General features: G+C 43.1%; 1 protein-coding gene across 1 annotated transcript; it reads left to right on the top strand.

The window, feature by feature from the left end:
- The first annotated feature begins 442 nt into the window (after nt 1-442).
- On the top strand, nt 443-25534 carry LOC5500372. The gene is made up of 14 exons (XM_048722035.1): nt 443-598; nt 2668-2861; nt 5751-6011; nt 7417-7529; nt 9394-9624; nt 10775-10887; nt 11554-11858; nt 17781-18029; nt 18240-18451; nt 19142-19619; nt 20142-20375; nt 21184-21316; nt 23935-24060; nt 24603-25534. The coding sequence occupies exons 1-14, from the start codon at nt 556-558 to the stop codon at nt 25049-25051; spliced, it is 3141 nt and encodes a 1046-aa protein (XP_048577992.1). The 5' UTR covers nt 443-555; the 3' UTR covers nt 25052-25534.
- The last annotated feature ends 1 nt before the right edge of the window (nt 25535 follows it).

The following is a 25535-nucleotide window of genomic DNA, read 5'->3' as shown; positions in this document are numbered from 1 at the left end:
GGGAGCGAGGACGAAGCAGTTTATTTGCAAAGATCGGTTTATAGTCATTATTTAATCTTATTAGATTTTGTGTTAGCGTGTTACGGCGCAAAATTTAATACCTAACATAAAATCTAATAAGATTAAATAATGACTATAAACCGATCTTTGCAAATAAACTGCTTTTAGTTTGGTTATGACCTGGTATTTGGTAAAACGAATATAATAGGAAGTGCTCTTCAGGAAAAAGCTCCCCGGAAAGATGGAATTTGGGAAGCTTTAAAACCCTAGAAATTCGTAGCTCATTATTACTTTTATTTGAATAGCTAATATAAATTTCTTTTTTGAATTTTTATCTTCCAGCATCTAATGAATAATTTTTGTTCGCCACCTTAAATCAAACAATATTGTCACAATAAATTTACTTGTCACATTAATTTTTCAGTTTTGCGGGTGTATTTTACCACAAAAGTAAAGTGTTCATTTTCCTCGTGTCATTGTTCTACTTGAGAGCTAAGAGGAGAAAACATAGTTGAACACAGAATTTAACAACTTAATTCTTCGGCTAGCAGCAAAATGCAAGCTCTTCTGGTGGTTTGTATTTTCTTTCTTTTAGCGGGTGAGTATGAAACATGTTTCTTTGTTTTACGTGATATTATTTTCATGAAGTATTTGTTAGATTGTTTAAAAACTTGATAGACATAACATATATTTGAATCTAGCTTTTAAAGCGATTTTGATCTGTATACTTATCCCAAAGAATCTTTGATAATTCAGGATAAAGTGTATGGTATGATATTTAAAATAGTATAAAGCCGCTTCTTTTATTGAGATTTAGTTAACCCAATTAATTCGCCTAAAGTAATGGCCTTTGGAATATTATATCTTGGAACACTCTTGTATTGTCAATGCCCGTAAGTAATCAAGACACGCCTAGAAAGCTCTTACTCTCTAGAGGGGGGTGTAAGGTTTTGCGGTGATGCGGTTTTGCCTTAAATCTGGCGCGGCTTTTCGGTTTTTATTCCGTGGTATTACGGTTTCCTTAGACTGCGCGGTTTACGGTTATTGAGACTTATTTTGACAGTATTGCGGAGTTTGGCGTTTTCTGTGCGGTTTCTGTGTGTTTTTCTGTGCGGTTTTGCTTTTTTCGCATCCCCTTACGCCCCCCCACTTTCTAGTTTGGACCTTTTCTTTTATGTCCTTTTTCTTTATTCAAGAAAAAAAGATATTGTTTGGGAAGCAAACGATTTATCAGCATCGACTTTTTATTTCTTGAAATCTACAAAGAATGTCGACTATTCCTTTGTTATTGTTTACAACTGAGAATCCATCGTTTTATTTGCAGGATAACTTTAAAATAACTAACAATTATTAAAGTTCCAATACCTTATTAGTAACGATATTTCATTGAAAGCATCTCAGTTACTTGCTAGCCGATGGAAATGGATGTTTTGTGTTACCAGGTGAGCGTAAAATGGAGGCGAAATTGGCTTTCTTTAAGGTGATTTTGGTCAGTAAAACCTTGAAACGTTAAAAGAACACCAACCTGAAAGTGCTAAACACTTAAAGTTAAAGAATGTCAATCACCCACTCCTTTGTTATTGTTTATCATTAAAAAAACAGGGATTTATTCGCAAGGAACCTTCAAAATAACAGTGTACGAATGAAGTCTGATATGTTATTGAAGGATACAGCTCAATAAACGTTGTCCCATACCGCGAGGTGGTATGGGTAATATATGCTGTAACAGGTTTTCAGTAAATATGCCGCAGTCTTATAGTGAAGACCTTCGCTGGCGAGTTATCTGGATGGTACAGTTTTTTGCATTATCTATCGAACACACTGCAGCATTTCTTTCTATGTGCCGCGTACTATTGTAAAAGGTATCTGCAAAAATAGGGACGACAACGGCAACGCGAAAGACGACGCCGTTTTTCTTCAAAACAACGTGAAAATTCCAAGTTTCATGGTGTAGCGAGGACGGGAACGTGTGCACTGAAAACTAGACTATCCTTGTTCGCTATGCTAGAAATAAGATTCTAGGTTTTATTATAGTTTTTTGGGGGGGAATACATAAACGAGTGAATTTTATCTAAACTAGTTTAAAATTGAGCGCAAATTATGAAAGGTTTTTTGGGTTTTCCCTGCAGTCGGTCGCCGTCGTCGTTGCTATTTCGTTCAGGCACTTTGCCAACAGGTTTTCTTTTAGTGTAACTATGGAGTCTCCGTTTGACACCTCTACGGGATAGGTGCAAAACCTGCTCTTGTTTTCTTGTTTAAGGACGCGCAGATATATATTTAGAAACTTATCAGACTGTACTGCCATTCAGATAGCGTTGAACGAAGTTCGTGTCGGCGGTAAAGGATGGCAGAGCTTGAAACAACATATATTACCCATACTACCTCGCGGTATTGGCGCTCTTTGACAACGTTTATTGAAATAGCTGTATATGATTGAAAATATCTTGGTTGCTTGCTTAAATTAGCCGGTGGAAATGGATGTGTGACTCGCCGGCGAGTGATTGCGGCGTGATTGGCCTTCTTTAATGTCGCAGTAGGCGTTCTCTAAACGCCTACTGCGACATAAAAAGTACAAAATCGTCAAGGATCCTGTTTTGACTTACAAAGTCTGATCCAAATCAAAGGCTAATATACGCGTCGGTATAAAATATAATGCTTTTGTTCTAGACAAAGCCGCCACTCGCTCCTCCCGTAAAAAATACTTCCTGCCACATGATGATGTTGGAACCAGGCGGGCAGATCCACAAATAGTAGCGGGAGCAGCTGAAATAGCGACTGAGCAAACCAATAAAATTATCGACAAGGGTCTTGAAAGAGTTGATGAACAGCAAAAAAGGGCTGAGGACTTCCTGAAACAAAAGGTATAGCTTCCTACGCCTTGGGCTCCCTGTGCACAATCAAAAACAAAAGATAGCCTTCTACGCCTTAGGCTCCCTGTGCACTATCAGAAACAAAAGGTATAGCCTTCTACGCCTTGGGCTCCCTGTGCGCTATCAGAAACAAAAGGTATAGCCTTCTACGCTATTGGGCTCCCTATGCACTTCCTAAAACTAAAGGTAGAACCTCCTACGCTTTTGGGCTCCCTGTGCACTTCCTAAAACAAAAGGTAGAATCTCCTACGCTTTTGGGCTCCCTGTGCACTTCCTAAAACTAAAGGTAGAACCTCCTACGCTTTTGGGCTCCCTGTGCACTTCCTAAAACAAAAGGTTGAACCTCCTACGCTTTTGGGCTCCCTGTGCACTTTCCTAAAACAAAAGGAAGAACCTCCTACGCTTTTGGGCTCCCTGTGCACTTCCTAAATCAAAAGGTAGAACCTCCTACGCTTTTGGGCTCCGTGTGCACTTCCTAGATCAAAAGGTTGAACCTGCTATGGTTTTGGGCTCCTTGTGTACTTCCTAAATCAAAAGGTTGAACCTCCTACGCTTTTGGGCTCCCTGTGCACTTCCTAAATCAAAAGGTAAAACCTCCTACGCTTTTAGGCTCCTTGTGCTACACTTCCTAAAACAAAAGGTAGAACCTGCTATGGTTTTGGACTCCTTGTGTACTTCCTAAAACAAAAGGTATAACCTCCTACGCTTTTGGGCTTCCTGTGCACTTCCAAAAAAAAAAGGCAGAACCTCCTACGCTTTAGGGCCTCCTGTGCACTTCCGAAAACAAAAGGTAGAACCTCCTACGCTTTTGGGCTACTTGTGTACTTCCTAAATTAAAAGGTAGAACCTCCTACGCTTTTGGGCTTCCTGTGCACTTCCTAAAACTAAAGGTAGAACCTCCTACGCTTTTGGGCTCCCTGTGTACTTCCTAAAACAAAAGGTTGAACCTCCAACGCTTTTGGGCTCCCTGTGCACTTCTTAAATCAAAAGGTAGAACCTCCTACGCTTTTGGGCTCCCTGTGCACTTCCTAAATCAAAAGGTAGAACCTCCTAAGCTTTTGGGCTCCCTGTGCACTTCCTAAATCAAAAGGTAAAACCTCCTACGCTTTTGGGCTCCCTGTGCACTTCCTAAAACAAAACGTTGAACCTCCTACGCTTTTGGGCTCCCTATGTACTTCCTAAAACAAAAGGTAGAACCTCCTACGCTTTTGGGCTCCCTGTGCACTTCCTAAAACAAAAGGTTGAACTTCCTACGCTTTTGGGCTCCCTGTGCACTTCTTAAAACAAAAGGAAGAACCTCCTACGCTTTTGGGCTCCCTGTGCACTTCCTAAATCAAAAGGTAGAACCTTTTACGCTATTGGGCTCCCTGTGCACTTCCTAAATCAAAAGGTTGAACCTGCTATGGTTTTGGGCTCCTTGTGTACTTCCTAAATCAAAAGGTTGAACCTCCTACGCTTTTGGGCTCCCTGTGCACTTCCTAAATCAAAAGGTAAAACCTCCTACGCTTTTAGGCTCCTTGTGCTACACTTCCTAAAACAAAAGGTAGAACCTCCTACGCTTTAGGGCCTCCTGTGCACTTCCGAAAACAAAAGGTAGAACCTCCTACGCTTTTGGGCTACTTGTGCACTTCCTAAAATAAAAGGTAGAACCTCCTACGCTTTTGGGCTTCCTGTGCACTTCCTAAAACAAAAGTTAGAACCTCCTACGCTTTTGGGCTTCCTGTGCACTTTCTGTAGCAAAAGGTAGAACCTCCTACGCTTTTGGGCTTCCTGTGCACCTCCTAAAACAAAAGTTAGAACCTCCTACGCTTTTGGGCTCCTTGTGTACTTCCTAAAACAAAAGGTATAACCTCCTACGCTTTTGGGCTTCCTGTTCACTTCCTAAAAAAAAGGTAGAACCTCCTACGCTTTAGGGCCTCCTGTGCACTTCCGAAAACAAAAGGTAGAACCTCCTACGCTTTTGGGCTACTTGTGCACTTCCTAAAATAAAAGGTAGAACCTCCTACGCTTTTGGGCTTCCTGTGCACTTCCTAAAACAAAAGTTAGAACCTCCTACGCTTTTGGGCTTCCTGTGCACTTTCTGTAGCAAAAGGTAGAACCTCCTACGCTTTTGGGCTTCCTGTGCACCTCCTAAAACAAAAGTTAGAACCTCCTACGCTTTTGGGCTTCCTGTGCACCTCCTAAAACAAAAGTTAGAACCTCCTACGCTTTTGGGCTTCCTGTGCACCTCCTAAAACAAAAGTTAGAACCTCCTACGCTTTTGGGCTTCCTGTGCACTTCCTGTAGCAAAAGTTAGAACCTCCTACGCTTTTGGGCTCTCTGTGCACTTTCTGTAGCAAAAGGTAGGCTCCCTGCTCCTACTAGCCACCTTAACCCCTAACCCACAGGAAGCTCAAGATATATAAGCTTCAAGTTCCCTGTTACGTCACACCTCAGATAATCTTCCCCAGGAAACAAGCAGACCGCGTAAATTGGGTTAAGAAAACTATAAAAGATAGCAAAAGCGTTGTCATTTCTTAAAGCGGTGGGAGTATAACAAAATTTTGCATGATATTGAAAGTCAATCAATCAATAAAGTAAAGTACATTAGATGGTATTATATTACATGAAGTTGATTTTTAGTTATATGCATTGGGTAGCTGAGTTATTGGTTTTCATCCGGCATCGCATATATAGTGTAAGTTATAGAATAATAAATTATTAATTCGCCTCCTTTGTAACTCCTCTTTCTGTCAGCCAAATCTTATTAAATGTCTTAACGTGAATGGATAATGTAATTTCTTGATGCGCGAAGATTCCAATGAGTCAAAATACCACAATTCACAATTCCTGAACTTTCTAGTGTTTCCTTGTTCTAATTCGTGCTGATATAAACCACAGATTTCCTTGGACATCAGACCCGACGTTGGATGGAAAAACGATGACATGTTTGCACCACCCGGATTGCATTATGGGATTGGTCTGTCGAGTGACGATGATGGAAATAAAGCGGAGGGCAAAGCGTCAGAAAAGATAGACCCGCCCCCATACTCATACGCCAACGGCTTTGTTGGACCCGCTCTCATGAATGGGTGCTTTGGTAGCGGTTATCAACCCGGGGATCCGTGTTACACCGCCAAAGAAACTACGAATCAATGTCGGGTAAGCTTTTCACTCCTTCAGTTCTGTTATCGTGTCAGGAACCCGCCATCACTAGGATGATGCAACTATGATACTATAAATAATATAATGAGCTTTTCCAAAGGCAATGCCCTTTTTCAGGAAAGAAGGTGAGCCAATCAGAGTAAGACGCATTGCTAAAGCCTGACCAACCAAAATGGCGGCAAATCTCCCTTTCGTGAACGCTCACTACTTCTATTTTAACACTTTAACTGCAGTAGCTACAGCAGTGGGAAGGTTTTTTCAGAAGCGGCAAAAGGCGAACTTTTCGTTCCTCTATAGCAGCATTTCTTAGTCTTGAAACCCTTTATAAAAACCCCATAGAATAGCGGAGCCACGCTTGCCTTCTCCGCAGGCAACTCTACTTTGTAATGGCCTTTATTCAGATTCGGGATACCTGTGTTTGTGATTTTAGTACGGCGGGAGACTAGTACCGCCCCTCCCCCCTGCGTTATTTTTTCCTCTATTTGCCACAGGAACCCCGTTCACAGGAAAACGTTTTTTTCTTTCGGATGAGAGGAGATGCATGCTAGAACCACGATAACTGCCCAACTACTTGAAGTAAAGCTTTATTTAATTAAAAAGTTTAATTAACGTCAGACTCTCTTCAGTCTGAAACAAAAAAAGCAGGTGTGTGTGTGTGTTTTTTTTTTTTAAGAAAGAAGACCCTGTGCGCAGGGTTGACTGGGATACCTGAGGGATTGAATTTGGTTCTGCGATATTTTTGGGCACCTGTGTTGTGACATGTATGACAAAAACTTTTCTGGCATATAAAAACACTCTCCAGAGTTAGGGGGGTGTTTGAAAATTGCTATATCTTAAGAATGGCTTTGACCGCCCTCCATGTGGCATCATGAAGAGGTAAATATTCTGGTGAACCATCCTCAGGGACCCAGGGCGTCGCGGAGATCGGGCACACAAGGACATTTTTAGCCTGCGTGGCATGGAAGGCGATAATGCTTGTCTTAGGTCTTGTGATCCAAAATGTCATTTCTAGTGTCTGGGTACTCATATTGGGCACTCGGAATCTTCCAAGTCTTCTGCATTGAGATGTTTAAACGCCTTGGACGAAAAAAAAAAACGGTGGGCTACCACAGGTTTCCCAGTAACAAACCTTCTATTCCAGCGCAGGGAACTGAAAATTACGGGGGAAGGGGGGGGGGGGGGGGGGGGGGTGAATTTAGGAAGTCCGAGCACAAGCCCAAGTGGCACGTGACACAAAAGCCAGTTTGCAGGGGCTTTTGGGCGTTAAATAAGGTTACACTTAACCATGTTAACCAAGGCCTGCCCCCGTAATAAGGGGAGTCCTGGTGTGAGCAAGGGGCAAGGGAAGGCCAATCAAATTGCACGATTAACCATTTTAAAAGATACGAATGCTTTGTAACAGAACATGATTGATGGAGCTGCGTTTATTGGTGTTGGGTTTGACGGCAAAGGAGAGTTCAGCCCTGAGTCCAGGAAGATGAGCATCATACAGAGGAGTTGTGGAGGACATTCCTAGTAAGTCACACCAGGCGCCCGTTTCTCGAAACACCCGAGAATTCTCGGGCCCGAAAACTTTATTTTGCATTTTTGCCCAAAATTTCGCATGTTTTCCTTTTTGAGAACCGATTTCATGATTTAGAACAGTTTGAACTTCCTCTTGGTTCATATTCTAAATGATTACGCTCAAAAGAGCTATTTTCGAAGTTTTGATTAAGCCAAAAAGTTACCCGAAAAGTCTCGGGTGACTGAGGGGTCCCGAGAACTTTCTTAATATTTAAGACATGTGTTTTTCGGGCCCGAGAAGTTCGGGAAAGATCAAAATCTATAAATCTATAAAGAGAATCATCCTTTACATGAATCTTTGTGGTAAAATACAATGTTTGACAATATTTCAACACGTTTAGATACCATAAATTTTAAAGGAATTAGCAACTGTAGCAAGCTTTTCAAATTTAAGAAATAAATCGTTTTCGTGCCTGAGAATTCTCGGGTGTTTCAACAAACAAGCCCCAGGAGGGGATCTAGATTTTGGCTAAGGTGATGGTGGGGTGGGCGGGGGGCGTGAGGGGGTGGGGAGTTCAGCCCTGAGTCAAGAAAGATGAGCATGATAGGAGCTATGTGCAGGACAATCCTAGTAAGTCCATTCTCCCCACCACCACCACGAAAGGAAATAGATATTAGTGTCAACTTTGTGTATAGTACAGAACTTCCTGTGTCCAAATTTGAAACAGTTTTAAAACTTTCTGAACTAAATTTTTTTTATAAGAACGTCTAATTTTCACTTGAGGCTAGACCGTTCTTATTTTTTGGCATTTTAAGGCTGAATATGTTCTTAACGTTGTTATTAAATTTAAGTGTATAAAAAAATATAATACCCAATGAACTATAAGGACCAGAATTACACAAATGATCAATAGCAATAATAAGTTTGTTACTATGACCACAATTTGATTCTGCATTTTAGAACGCCTAGGCATGTTCATAGCATGTTCTTAAAATTTGTTGAAATTTCAGGGTGGACGTTCTTATAGAAAAGGTTTATAAAAAAAGTGTATACACAAATCTGATGGACGAGTTTATAGAAGGTTTTTATAAACTACATCCAAGATTTAACAGGCGCGTACAGGAGTGTACACGAACCCCCCCCCCCCCCCCCCCCCCCCCCTATTCGCGGCCAAAAAGTGGGTCATTTCTTATTAAGGAATCTTCAAATACCATTCTTTTACCATATGATACCTGGGCACCCCCCCTCAGCCAATCCTGTTTATTTGGCTTTTTTTAAAATATGTATGCAAACTTCCAAAATATAGTAAGTACGATATTATGAGAAAATTTTAGAAGCTGGGCAACTTTTAAGACTTTATAAAAAATCATTATTTAAAATTTTCCACAAGCTTGTTCTGGGTCAATTTTGTTTAATTTTTATTGCGTCGAACGAAGCCCATTATGACTGGTCGAAAACGGGAAAGGTGGAGAGGCCCTCTCTTCCATGAGAGTAGTAAAGGGATCCTTTTACTGGAATAGAGCAGCTCATACCACGTCCACGGATGAAATGGGGAATAAGAGAGGTGTACCAGGGCAAGGGGTGTGGCAATGGGGCCATCTACTCCCCCCCCCCCCCATAATATCTTCAAAAAGAAAAGGAAATGACCAGTTGGGGTGTGGCTGTGCCCCTTAGTATTATCTTAATGTTTCTGTATTGTGCCCCCCGATCTTACGTGGCCTTTTACGGCTCTGTGTGCAGCGCTGTTATATATACTATTACCAGAGCAGTAGCAAGCCCCCCCCCCCCATATTTGGGGACCAAATGATTACAGCATTAGGAAAGCATGACAAAATAACCTCTTTTCCTTCTTATCTCCTTTAATTTCTTGTCCAGCTACGACGATGACCAGGTTCCCGACACGATGAACGTCCACGGCATCTACGACACGTCCGCCCACATGTACACGTTCTCGTCACGATCCGAGTATCAGAGTTTCCTGCAGAAGGAAGCTGGAGTCTCGGGGTCTTTCTTATTTTTCTATGGTGGAGTCAAGAAAGCTTGGGGAACCTCTGAGAGCTCCAACACACAGCAGTATCTGTCTATCTTCGACATCGATGTTACAAGGTAAAAAAAAAATATCACCATCACCATCATCATCGTCGTCATCATCATCATCATCATCATCATCATCATCATTATCATCATCATCATCATCATCATCATCATCATCATCATCACCATCACGTCACGGTTTCAAACCGAGCACGCAAGCATACGTAAGAAATTCGGACGTTGCGACACGCCCGTAGCCAGGGTTGGGGTGGTTCCTTTTTTTTTCCATTTCAGAGGAACAAATTTCCGGTATACCCCTCTCCTCGCCTTTTTACATTAGGTAAATCAATCTTGTATAGAAAATGTTATTAAAATGGTGCTTTTTAACATATATCGATAATAATAAAAAAAATTATTATAAAAAGATTTTTATAGTCATTTTAATAATATATTGATGTGCACGGTATATCTCCAGCTTAACGTTATATATTTTTGTTTGTTCTGAGCGAATCTTCAAGCTGGGTGGGGAGGGAGGGTTTCGTCCGAACCCCCGAGCCCCCCCTAGCTACGGGCCTGTGCGAGTAAGCTGCTGCAATACTGCTTGTGTTCAATCTTTACCATTTTAATATCTGAAGTCTTTCAAGGGAGTATGCATTGGAATTCGGAAAAACGCGGCGGATTCAAGTTTCATACTCTAGAGTGACGTGACGACAATCGGGTTTAAAAATTTACAAAAAATCCTTGAATACTTTAAGTATGTCAGTCCGTATTCAGACGAACCCGGGCCCGAACACTCGGCTTTTCGCACAGTGACCATCATCACCATCATCAGAACCATCATCAGAACATGACCGTGGCAGGGCATGAAATTTTTGGTCGCACAATTCAAACACATAAAGATGTTCCTGGGCACTAAAGTGACGCCACTACTCGTCATATCCTTATATCTTTAAGAAATACTGTCCCCTTCCTTCCCTCCCCCTGCTTCGGCCCTGCACTGATTTTATTATTAATTATACAATGCCAATCCAGCAGCAACAACGCCATCCCTCATTGTTAATTACCATTATCATTTCATTATGTTGACATGTTCCAACACATTTGGAACTTTGTTGTCGTTATCTCAGCATCAGCATCATCATCAGCGTTATTGCCATAGATATGGCTAGTTTTGATTTTCAAATTCTATAGTCTTCAAAATAATGTATTGCTTTTTTTCCAGATATGAGATTTTCAAGGACGAAGTAAAGCCATCAGACCTCAGCCAGTCCTTTCTCAAAGAGTTTTTAGACTTACCTGAATCATATTCGAATTCCAATGAAGCCAGGGCTTTTCGTAAGTAACTGTTACTATTAAAAAAGGCAAAACGATTGTTTGCAATAGTTGTTATCTTTTTTACTAGGCCTCTTGATACTTAGTTGTTATAAGAGCCTGCTTACTGCGATTTTTAATATGTTGCGAACTCTCGTGGAAAAACCTGGAGGTTGCTTACTGCTGTTTTCATTTTCATCGAACTTTTCATTTTCATCAATTTCCAAGTGGCGAACCGTTACTTTTCTGGCTTCTGTCATCCGAACTAACGGTATCGCATTTGTGATACTTTTTAATTGGTCAGTGCTTGCGGAGAAGTGACATGATTGGAAACCATTTCAGTGCTGGCCAATAAAAACTCTTTAAGGATTTTGAATGACGGAAGACAGTAGGCAATTGAGCTGTTGGAAATCGCCAACCTCGTCCCCAGCGCCTTATGGGTAGTTTTCAATATTGCGTATTACCCAGAAGACCCTGGGAACGAGGTTGGGAAATCACCGGCGGGATTTCGCAAAATATTGGAAAATAATACAGTAATAATACTTTTTCCCAAATCATCATAGTTTAAAAATGAAACATTAAATTACGGTTGGAGATGACCTTTGTATTTTCAAACTTCTCAAATTTAGTTAAGAAGTGTTTAAACTATAATTCTCTTTTCTTTGACCCTCTTCTTGTAACGCATTGCAGAGGACTTCATCCTTCGCTGGGGGACCCACTATGTCAAGTCTGCAAAGTTCGGTGGGCAGCTCGAGTTCAGGAAAACCCTCCAAGGCACCTCAATAGCATCAAAAGAGGAAGCGTCCGTTGTCATGGAAGCGGAGTACAAAGGCTTGTTTACAAGCGGTGGTGTTAAGTACTCATCTAAAGAAGGGAAAACCGAAAAATCAGAGAATAAATACTCCGCATCTTCGATTGTTGTTCAAGGAGGAAGTCACGAGATTGCTGCTGTCATTGCCGATGAAGGCACTCCTCTGTTCAAGAACGAGCTAAAGGTGTGTTACTATCTTCAATATTTTATCACTTCCACCATAAGCACCTACTATAAAGATTATCATCACTAATCATTATAATCATCATCATCATTATCAGCTTGATCGTCGCCATCATTGCAACCACCTTAATGGGCGATTTTGAGTTGAGAGCTCATGCTAAAATAAGCACAGAAAAAATAAGGCCTTTCTGACATATAACTTTTTTGGTTTCTTAGTAAGCGCTGGAAAAGTTTTGTTGTTGTTGTTGTTGCGCGCAAGTTTGGAAAAAAAATAGCGTAATTTCTTAGTGCATTCGCACTCATGTTATGATGATCTGATGCGCCATCGCCATCGCCATCGCCATCGCCATCGCCGTCCACGTCACCGTCACCACCAACACCACCGTCACTGTCACTGTCACCATCACCATCACCATCACCATCACCATCAGTCACCGTCACAATCACCAACACCAACACCATCACCTTTACCATCACCGTCACCGTCACCGAAACCGTCACCGACACCGTCACCGTCACCATCACCATCACCATCACCATCACCATCACCATCACCATCACCATCACCATCACCATCACCATCACCATCACCATCACCATCACCATCACCATCACCATCACCATCACCATCACCATCACCATCACCATCACCATCACCATCACCATCACCAACACCATCACCATCACCATCAACACCACCACCATCACCATCACCATCACCATCACCATCACCATCACCATCACCAACACCATCACCATCACCATCACCATCACCATCACCATCACCATCACCATCACCATCACCATCACCATCACAATCACCATCACCATCATCACCACTGCCATCACCACTGCCATGACCATCACCATTGCCATCACCATCACCATTGCCATCACCATCACCATCACCATCACCATCACCATCACCATCACCACCACCATCACCATCACCATCACCACCACCATCATAATCACCGCCACCATCACCATCACCATCACCATCACCATTGCCATCACCATCACCATTGCCATCATCACCATCACCATCACCACCATTGCTATCACCATCACCATCACCATCACCAACACCATCACCATCAACACCACCACCATCACCATCACCATCACCATCACCATCACCATCACCATCACCATCACCATCACCATCACCACCACCATCACCATCACCATCACCATCACCATCACCATCACCATCACCATCACCATCACCATCACCATCACCATCACCATCACCATCACCATCACCATCACCATCACCATCACCATCACCATCACCAACACCATCACCATCAACACCACCACCATCACCATCACCATCACCATCACCATCACCATCACCATCACCATCACCATCACCATCACCATCACCATCACCATCACCATCACCATCACCATCACCATTGCTATCACCATCACCATCACCAACACCATCACCATCACCATCACCATCACCATCACCATCACCATCACCATCACCATCACCATCACCACTACCATCACCATCACCATCACCACCACCATTGCCATCACCATCACCATTGCCATCACCATCACCATCACCAACACCATCACCATCACCATCACCATCACCATCACCATCACCATCACCATCACCATCACCATCACCAACACCATCACCATCACCATCACCAACACCATCAACACCACCAACACCATCACCATCAACACCACCACCATCACCATCACCAACACCATCACCATCACCATCACCATCACCATCACCATCACCATCACCATCACCATCACCAACACCATCACCATCAACACCACCACCATCACCATCACCATCACCATCACCATCACCATCACCATCACCATCACCATCACCATCACCATCACCATCACCATCACCATCACCATCACCATCACCATCACCATCACCATCACCATCACCATCACCATCACCAACACCAACACCATCACCATCAACACCACCACCATCACCATCACCAACACCATCACCATCACCATCACCATCACCATCACCATCACCATCACCATCACCATCACCATCACCATCACCAACACCATCACCATCAACACCACCACCATCACCATCACCATCACCATCACCATCACCATCACCATCACCATCACCATCACCATCACCATCACCATCACCATCAACAACACCATCACCATCACCATCACCATCACCACCACCAACACCATCACCATCACCAACACCATCACCATCACCAACACCATCACCATCAACACCACCACCATCACCATCACCAACACCATCACCATCACCATCACCAACACCATCACCATCACCATCACCATCACCATCACCATCACCATCACCATCACCAACACCATCACCATCACCATCACCATCACCATCACCACCACCACCACCATCACCATCACCATCACCATCACCATCACCATCACCACCACCACCACCATCACCACCACCATCACCACCACCATCACCATTGCCATCACCATCACCACCACCATTGCTATCACCATCACCATCACCATCACCAACACCATCACCATCACCATCACCACCATCACCATCACCATCACCATCACCACCACCATCACCATCACCAACACCATCACCATCACCATCACCATCACCAACACCATCACCATCACCAACACCATCACCATCAACACCACCACCATCACCATCACCAACACCATCACCATCACCATCACCATCACCATCACCATCACCATCACCATCACCATCACCATCACCATCACCAACACCATCACCATCACCATCACCATCACCATCACCATCACCACCACCAACACCATCACCACCATCACCATCACCATCACCAACACCATCACCATCACCATCACCACCATCACCATCACCATCACCACCACCATTGCTATCACCATCACCATCACCATCACCAACACCATCACCATCAACACCACCACCATCACCATCACCAACACCATCACCATCACCATCACCATCACCATCACCATCACCAACACCATCACCATCACCATCACCATCACCATCACCACCACCAACACCATCACCATCACCATCACCATCACCATCACCATCACCATCACCATCACCATCACCATTGCCATCACCATCACCATCATCATCATCATCACCATCACCATCACCACCACCTTCCATCGCCATCACCATCACCATCACCATCATCACCATCACCACCACCATCACCATCACCATCACCATCACCATCACCATCACCATCACCATCACCATCACCATCACCATCACCATCACCATCACCATCACCAACACCATCACCATCACCATCACCACCACCTTCCATCGCCATCACCATCACCATCACCATCATCACCATCACCACCACCATCACCATCACCATCACCATCACCATCACCATCACCATCACCATCACCATCACCATCACCATCACCATCACCATCACCATCACCATCACCATCACCATCACCACCACCAACACCATCACCATCACCATCACCATCACCATCACCATCACCATCACCATCACCATCACCATCACCATCACCATCACCATCACCATCACCATCACCATCACCATTGCCATCACCATCACCATCACCATCACCACCACCATCACCACCACCATCATCATCATCATCACCATCACCATCACCATCGCTATCATCACCATCGCCATCGCCATCGCCATCAACATCACCATCACCATCACCATCACCATCACCATCACCATCACCATCACCATCACCATCACCATCACCATCACCATCACCATCACCATCACCATCACCAACACCATCACCATCAACACCACCACCATCACCATCACCAACACCATCACCATCACCATCACCATTGCCATCACCATCACCATCACCATCACCACCACCATCACCATCACCATCACCATCACCATCACCATCACCATCACCATCACCATCACCATCACCATCACCATCACCATCACCATCACCATCACCATCACCACCACCATCACCATCACCACCACCATCATAATCACCGCCACCATCACCATCACCATCACCATCACCATCACCATCACCATCACCACCATCACCATCACCATCACCACCACCATTGCTATCACCATCACCATCACCATCACCAACACCATCACCATCAACACCACCACCATCACCATCACCAACACCATCACCATCACCATCACCATCACCATCACCATCACCATCACCATCACCATCACCAACACCATCACCATCACCATCACCATCACCATCACCACCACCAACACCATCACCATCACCATCACCATCACCATCACCATTGCCATCACCATCACCATCACCATCATCATCATCATCACCATCACCATCACCACCACCTTCCATCGCCATCACCATCACCATCACCATCACCATCACCATCACCATCACCATCACCAGCACCATCACCATCACCATCACCATCACCATCACCATCACCAACACCATCACCATCACCATCACCACCACCTTCCATCGCCATCACCATCACCATCACCATCATCACCATCACCACCACCATCACCATCACCATCACCATCACCATCACCATCACCATCACCATCACCATCACCATCACCATCACCATCACCATCACCATCACCATCACCATCACCATCACCATCACCATCACCATCACCATCACCATCACCATCACCATCACCATCACCATCACCATCACCATCACCATCACCATCACCATCACCATCACCATCACCATCACCAACACCATCACCATCACCATCACCATCACCATCACCATCACCACCACCACCTTCCATCGCCATCACCATCACCATCACCAACACCATCACCATCACCATCACCACCACCTTCCATCGCCATCACCATCACCATCACCATCACCATCACCATCACCATCACCATCACCATCACCATCACCATCACCATCACCATCACCATCACCATCACCATCACCATCACCATCACCAACACCATCACCATCACCATCACCATCACCATCACCATCACCATCACCATCACCACCACCGTCACCATCACCATCACCATTGCTATCACCATCACCATCACCAACACCATCACCATCACCATCACCATCACCATCACCATCACCATTGCCATCACCATCACCATCACCATCACCATCACCATCACCATCACCATCACCATCACCATCACCATCACCATCACCATCACCATCACCATTGCCATCACCATCACCATCACCATCACCACCACCATCACCACCACCATCATCATCATCATCACCATCACCATCACCATCGCTATCATCACCATCGCCATCGCCATCGCCATCAACATCACCATCACCATCACCATCACCATCACCATCACCATCACCATCACCATCACCATCACCAACACCATCACCATCACCATCACCATCACCATCACCAACACCATCACCATCAACACCACCACCATCACCATCATCAACACCATCACCATCACCATCACCATTGCCATCACCATCACCATCACCATCACCACCACCATCACCATCACCATCACCATCACCATCACCATCACCATCACCATCACCATCACCATCACCATCACCATCACCATCACCATCACCATCACCACCACCATCACCATCACCACCACCATCATAATCACCGCCACCATCACCATCACCATCACCATCACCATCACCATCACCATCACCATCACCATCACCATCACCATCACCATCACCATCACCATCACTATCACCATCACCATCACCATCACCATCACCATCACCATCACCATCACCATCACATCACCGTCACCATCACCGTCACCACCACCACCACCATCACCATCACCACCACCTTCCATCGCCATACCCTTTCGATACCATCATGGTTTACCTAATGTCATTTGCTTGATGTCTGATCTGCAGGAATGGTTAGCCAGCATCCCCAAATATCCCAAAGCATACAAGTTCCATTTGGGGAGCATCACAGAACTCGTCAATTTTCGCGCGGGCGAATTGTTCCCTGAGAAGTACTCAGGCAAAGGGTGCGACAGGGCTGCTCTAAGTATGGAGCTAGATAAAAAATGCAAATTTAAAAGTCGCAAAGCGTTGGAAATAAAGATCAGAAAAACAAGAAAGAGCCTAGAGCGAGCGGTAGAAATCTACTTGAGTGAGGTATGCTTCAAATTAAGACGAAGTCCGCAACAAAATATCTCTCCCTTATGAATTTTGAGGGTCTTTAAACATAAATATTTATTTGGACTATCAAAAACTTCTTTGTTATTACTGGGGTTAGTACATATGACTTTCTAGTAAGTAGTTTTTAAAGATAGCGGACATTTATTAGCAATTAAGCTTCTATTTTATTTTTATGTTAAATTCCAGAATCCTAATTTATCGAACGAAATCGTTATCGGCCCCGGTTCCCCGTCGTGTGAACTCGGCCTTGGCGGACCTACTGAAGTAAAAACGCATCCGACATGGGTTCAACTTAAGGAGACAACAAACATCGCGGAGGTGGAGTTTGACATGCGCAAGCCCCTTTACGGGAAACATGCAACTATAGCAAAGGACATGAAAAGGCGGATTAAATTCAGGTGGAGTATGAATGCGGTACCAGGAAGGAGCGAACTATATTTTAATTCGATAATAGAAGGGAGGGGGGTCAAGGTTAGCTTGGGGTTTCAAGCTTGCAGGTAACAAATTATGTAATCAATCTAATCGAATTTGATGTAATTCAGTGAATAAGGACATGACGGAAAAACCTGGAAAACGCGCAATTCCAGATAGAGAGAAGACACAATTACATACAATGGCTATAGGTTCCTTATATTACGGACTGATTTTCAAAACACAAATAACGTGAGACCGAAGTGCACATAACCAGATTTGGTTTTTTAATATAATTTTTCCTTGATCATCATTGCCCTGTGTATCAGCTCAGGGACGAAAAGCTCAAATTTCAATGACACTTTACAAAAATTCGCATCGATTTAAAAAAAGTCGCACTTGATATTTTGTTTTGCTATAAGTTACTAAGTACTCAGAGAAATTCTCCTCCTTTATTCGATGTGAAATGGGCTTATTTGACGCGTCACGTCATGTTTTTCCGTCATGTCGTGAATAAGCTGATTGCATATGCGATCGAAAGGCGTTTGGGTTATGAACCGAATAAAATGACTTGAGACATTCGGGTAAAAAAAGAACTAGTTATATTCCAAAAACACTTACTTTCGTAAGGCTTGACCAGTCAATAATCTGTAAGAAACATTTTTCATATCCTTTAGGAATAACAAATGGTTCACGAGTGACGAGACCGGAAAATTCGTTCTGTACAACGCTTATCCTGAGAAGACTTCAGACAATAAGAAGATCATTACGATACTTGGTGTAGAATTGGTTTACAACGAGGGAACAGGTTTCCTCACGCTAAACGACGCCTACTTTGAAGGGGAAAATAAACCATACAACATAAAACTGAAGGACATACCAGTTGCTTTAGTTACATGGCCGAGAAGCGGTAAGCAAGAACGGCCCTCGGGTAAACGTGAAATGGTAGAAAGGGACGAACTGAGACAGATCCTATGGCCTTGTAATGTGGAATGGCTTAACGAGAACATGGTCAAGCGGTCACGGGAAGGCGAGTGTATACATTTCGCAGCGGCCAGTGCAGGACCGATCTACGTCGTGTTCTCATTGAACCCGAGCAACAAGGACACGTGGTACCACCTAAGAATTGGCCAGGAAAATGTTGCTATCTTTAAGGTAGGAAAAACTTTACCCTCAAAAACATGAGTAACTATTAAAATTTGACTAAAAGATGTTATTATATCCAATGTATCTAAGGTAAAGACCTAAAAACCTTAAAGATTTTGTCTGGAAGATGAATTTAAGGTATTCAAGGCATTATATATTTATTTTAAATATTGGTAGTGTACTATAAACTACAGCCGAAAAAATTGTGACATATCAGCTATTGCTTTCCTTATGTCTTCTCTGAAAGAATAGCTCCAAATCATGGCCTTGTAAACATGTAAACATCGTGACATAAATGTAATGTTAGCACAATAAGTGCGTAGTTAGGATTAGGGACATACTTTTCATATATTCAAAAAGTTTAAGAAATTGCGACTCATCAATATACAGAAATACCTCTTTTGGTAAAAATAGGATGGATGGCGCGCCGCATGCGTTAAAGCGTCAGCCCTTGCTACGCGTGCAGAACTCAATTTGAATTTTGTTGTGTGCAGTTGAAAGTAATTTGGTAATTGGATATTCTTAATACAGAAAGGCCTCCATAAAGTTGGGACTACCCACAAAAGTGCCCTTGGACTTGGTGACCCGTTCCTGTTCCAGCCGTACTTCGTGTGTATAAAGGAGGGCGAGGGGAGTACTGTTATTGAGTACGGGAAATCTCATGGACGTGACCACAAAGGAGACGTGTATTTATCCCTTGTGGACACAGAGAATCCAATTGATGCTTCGTACTATGCGTTTGGAAACGGCGAAAAGTCTCTGCAAGTAAGGAAATAGACCGTTTTCACCATGTTCCGCGCGTCCAAAATGCCACAGACTGGCGGGCCATCCGAAATGATGCGGACAAAGGGGAATTTGACTCTAGCGCCAAAACTCTGTAAAAGAAGCAGTCTGGCAGATTTTTCTAGAGCTTCGTCTGTAAACTCCGCCATTTTGGATCAGCTGTGGCCCGCCACTCTGTGGAATTTTTGAATGCGCGCGCAACATCGTGAAAATGGTCTATATAAAAAACAGGGGCGGATCTAGGGTTTCCATAAAGGCGGGGGGCGAATCAAGGGTTGCAGGCAAGGGGAGGGTTCATTGTTTTTCTAAGGATTTCCTTATATTTCATATCAGTCAATCTTGTTTGAAAAACTGTCGTTTTTTCTAGCAGGCGCGTACACGGGGGGAGGGGGGTCGCCGGGTGCGCGCGGACACCTTTTGGCGGCATAAAGTGGGTCATTTCCTATCAAGAAATCATCAAATGCTATTCGTTTTTCACATGATACCTATGACTGCGCACCCCCCCCCCCCCCCTCCCTGACAATCCTGTGTACTCAACTGTCTAGGGATGCAAACCTGCATGAAGATTGCCCCCGTCCTTCCCTTTAGATAAGGGTGAAGCATAAATTACTAGCACTTCGGGGTAGAACGAGCTAACTAAGAGAAAATGGTACCCTTTATTGGTAAATAAACTCACCCCCCCCCCCACCCCCTCCTCCTTTCCTCCTTTCCTCCCGCACAAAATCCTGGCTACAGGCCTGTTTGTCCCTCCCCTTTAGACAAGTGTGAAGCATATGTTTGGTATTTGTAGGTCAGTAATGTCCACGTGGTTAAAGGGAGAGCCTCAATCCAGACGAAATGTAGAGGCGTTACTTTAAGTCCCGAAGAAAACAGCCCATACTGTGTTAACAAGCCATGCCACAGACTCTGCGATCCTTTAATGGGTAAGAGTTAAGAGATTAACAGGGACTCTCGACCACGCAGAAAGAAGGGGGGACTTATCAAGAAACATGACGGAGAGTCCGACAGAACCCAAAATTACACAACAACAGAACCAGAAATAACAAGAATGGAGACTGTTAACCCTATTCAGACTGACATGACGTAAAAACATGACTTAACGCTTCAAATAAGCTCATTTCAGATCTAATGAGTCGGAAAATTTCTCTAAGTACTTTTTGAGTAATAGCAAACAAAATATCAAATGCGACTTTTTTAAAATTGGTGCGACTTTTTGTAAAGTGTCATTGAAATTTGAGCTTTTCGTCCCTGAGCTCATACATAGCGCAAGGATGATCAAGGAAAAAAATATCTTAAAAAGCAAAAATCTGGGTATGTGCATTTCGGCCTCACGTTATTTGTGTTTCAAAAATCAGCCAGGGATACAAGGAACCGATGGCCATTGTAAGAAATTGTGTCTTCTTTCTTTATCTCAAATTGCGGTTTTTCCGTCATGTCATTCAGACTGGGATTTTTGGGGCTTCCTCTGACCAGGGGGCGGGGGGCTCTCTTGTTCCCCACCCTCCCCCCCCAACCGTAACTTTGGAACCATTGGAGCTATTATGAACAAATTTTTAAAGAATCATTATCTGGCAAAGAATGGTGTTATTGTGTTGCCATAGCAACACAATATGACGTCATTATGACGTCATTTAAGGGCATCTTAAATGCCTATCGTTCGAAACTGCATAGAACATCCAAAATCCAAATACGCTATCATAATCAGTTCGTATTCAAAAACGACTGATATTCTTAAAAAAAATGTCTTTGTGACGTCACGATGACGTCCCTTAAGTGAGCAGAAACGGGCAATATTTTTGTTTTTTTAGATATGTATTTCTGTATGTCTTTTTCAGATAACCTTATTATCCTTGCAGTAGACATATATTATTAGTGACACTGTTTCTATGACAACAATATATGACACCTGTGACGTCATTGATTGGCATGGTACCTTTAATATAGCATAAATTTGCGAATGGACTCTCAATTAAAGTAATAGTTTAAATCTCTTTCCCCCCCAAAAAAATTCTACTTTTTATTTAAAATAAAGTAACAAAAAAAGGATTTTGCCAAATTTAGATGTTAGTTAAAAAAAATTAGCCTATTATGTGACATCAGCATCCGCCATCTTGGATCCGCAATCTTGGATCCGCCATCTTGAAATTAATGAAAGTTATATATTTTAATCAATAAAAACTCGATGGCAAGATCTGAAGCTTTTTGACAATATTTAATCTTCGTTTCAAGTTGTATTAATGATTTCAGGTGGATATGAATGTTTTTTTTTCTATTTCCACAAGCACTAATTCGAGAAGGTTATAATTTGACAAAAAATATCGTCAGCCCTCCCCCCTAAAATAAAGATGTTTCATCAAAACTTGGTATAAAATATTTATATGACATGGACTTACGTTGAACAAATCGAAACTTGGTTGCTATGGTTATCAGGTTACACATATCAAAATGTTGTTTACACCAAACTGCTCCCAGATAAATTTTAGGAAATGCTCTAGCCCTACTAGTTCAAAGATTATTACAGCTCAAAGGTGCTGGAGGCCTCAAAAGCCCCCCCCCCCCCCCCCCCCCCCGGTCTGAATAGGGTTAAGTTTCTAACACACCCAGAATTCCTCTTCCTCCCTCCTCCCCTTAAAAACACAAAAATTAAATGGAAGGGAGGGGGGTACTTAGCTATAGACATAACGGAGAGTCCGACTGAGCCCGAAATTACACATCCCAGAAATACAAAGGATATAAACTAACAACACCCAGAATCCCCTCACCCTAAAAAAATAAAAATAAAAACAAATAAAATCAAAATTCGAGCGCAAGCAATAAAGAAAAACATTCCAGATAAAATACTTTGAGCAGGAAATTCTACTTTCCCTGTCACACAGATGAAATAGTTGGTCCCTGACTCGCCCTCGCACACCTGACAACCAAATATAGTATTTAGTACTGTTTGTTTGATGGGAGCCAATTTGCAGACTTACGATTTACATTAATTTTATTTTTTAAAATATCAAAAGGAATGATAAATATTCGATAGCTTGAGCAGTTGTTAGGAGTCGATTGTTAAGATGATAGATTTTTTTCCCTACAGGCTGCCCCCAAAATGACACATTACGCCAATTGTTTTCCCTCCTAAAAACCTGTAATACCCGGATAATCCCCCACGCTCCTGATGACCAAATATGTTGTTTACAGCACTTTGCAAGTCGTTCGAAGTGAAGAGTGACCTGTGTTATATACACCTCAACGTTGGCAGAGCAAATGTCGAATAGCAAATGGAAGTTATAAGACCGAACTGTACTTTGTGTCTCGTTATATTTCTACCGTATTCAGAGAAAAGTGGGAAAAATAATACGACAATCTATTAAAGACCATCAATCAATTGCTTTGGTATAGTTGAAGTTTATTTATCACATTTATTTGTACGAATAATTAGAACCCAGAAGCAGCTTTCGGTCGTAGAACTGCCATTTGGCATTTGCTATTCGCCGTTTGCATATTGACAAAGGTTTTTTTTTTCGGTTTCTGACAACGTCTTTTTAATGTAAAGGCTGTTCCAGCCAAGATGACCCTTCACAATGTGGGCGATGTCGTCACGCAAAAATTGGAAATACTTGTGTTGAGAGGTGTACTGTAGAAGGACAAGAACCCAAGGGCGAAGATAAACTATGTATAGGTACGTGTTCTAGCCGTTTCAGGCGGTGGATGGTGTTTTATCGCCAAACAAATCGATCGGCCGCCATCTTGGATCTGGGGCTACGCGCTGTCAATGAGAGGACTTGTTAAAATTTCCGCTAAAAAGTCACGTGATTTCTGGGGCAAATAACCTATGCACAGTATGAAACAAACAAAATTACGTTATCTCCTTTTTATATCGTGTAATAAGATGTGACTTATGTGTCGATTTTCTGTGCCTCGTGGCGTCACGAGGGTTCAAAATCCCGTAAACTGCAACTCCGGTGGTGTTACTATACGAAATATTTGCTTACATATGAAGAAACCGTTGTCGTTTTAGGCGTCTGGTACCGAGGAATTTTAGTTTCTTTTCAGAAGCTTTCTCCATTGACTAAAGATGGTCAAAGTCACTGTTTTTCTCTTCTGAATACAATTCACAAAGTTTGCGAAGCACCTGCGGTACGGCAGCCCTAAAAATGACAAGAATCGTGCAGGTTTTCCAAAACGACAATTTTTGGCTAAATTTTGTTGATACGTTTTTAGGTTTATTCGCATGTGGAATGAAAAACAAAGTCATCCCTGACGGTGTAATCTCCGCGTCCACCATGTGGGACAATAGACACCGTCCCCAGCGATCGAGGCTCGACACTGTGGCAGACTCAAGGGGCACCGGCGCCTGGTCCTCGAGAGTCAATGACAAAAACCAATGGCTCCAAATCGCGTTTGGCGGAATCACAAAAATTACAGGAATTATCACCCAAGGGCGGCAGGATTATGACCAGTGGGTGACCGAGTACAAAGTGGAGTACAGTGAGAATGAATCAGATTTTACCTCCTACGATGGCGGGAAAATACTCACAGGGAATACGGATAGGAATACAAAGGTGCAGCACATTTTCAGGCCAACAATTTCAGCCAGATTTATCCGCGTGAGACCTGTAACTTGGCAAGGACATATCTCTATGAGGATGGAGCTATTATGCAATGAATAATCTTTATATAAGTAGTTTCACGGCGTTTTTTTATGGACCAGGCTATCTTTAGATGCGCGCGCACGAACGGGTCAATCAGTTACGTTTACGCTTGTTGCTCGCGCAAATTTCATTTAGGAAGAATTAATTTTAAGTGTTCATCACCCGTCGGTTTGAATTTGTTTACAAAAAGAAATACTGCAAATTAGAATTCAAAGTCGTTAGAGTTGGATCTATAACCTCAAATTCAAGAATAGAAAATATACGAAAGTCAAAGTATCGGAGAGAGAACATAGCTTTTTGTTTGACACTGCGCGGGCATATGAGTTCAGTCAAACGTCAACAAAAAGGTCGCATCTTATTGGCTAATCCGCGCGTCTAAAAATAGCCTGATTCATGAAAATGCTGCATTCTTCTCTTCTTCCACCCGAACAAGAAAATGTAAAAAATTGTTGTATCGGCGTGTTGGGGGATTAAAACTACGATTAAAACTATGGAAAGAGTG

The sequence above is a fragment of the Nematostella vectensis genome, chromosome 14 (genome assembly GCF_932526225.1).
Source record: "Nematostella vectensis chromosome 14, jaNemVect1.1, whole genome shotgun sequence".
Taxonomy (NCBI): Eukaryota; Metazoa; Cnidaria; class Anthozoa; order Actiniaria; family Edwardsiidae; genus Nematostella; species Nematostella vectensis.
Note: the sequence above shows the minus strand (reverse complement) of the source record. Positions and strands in the feature narration are given on the sequence as shown.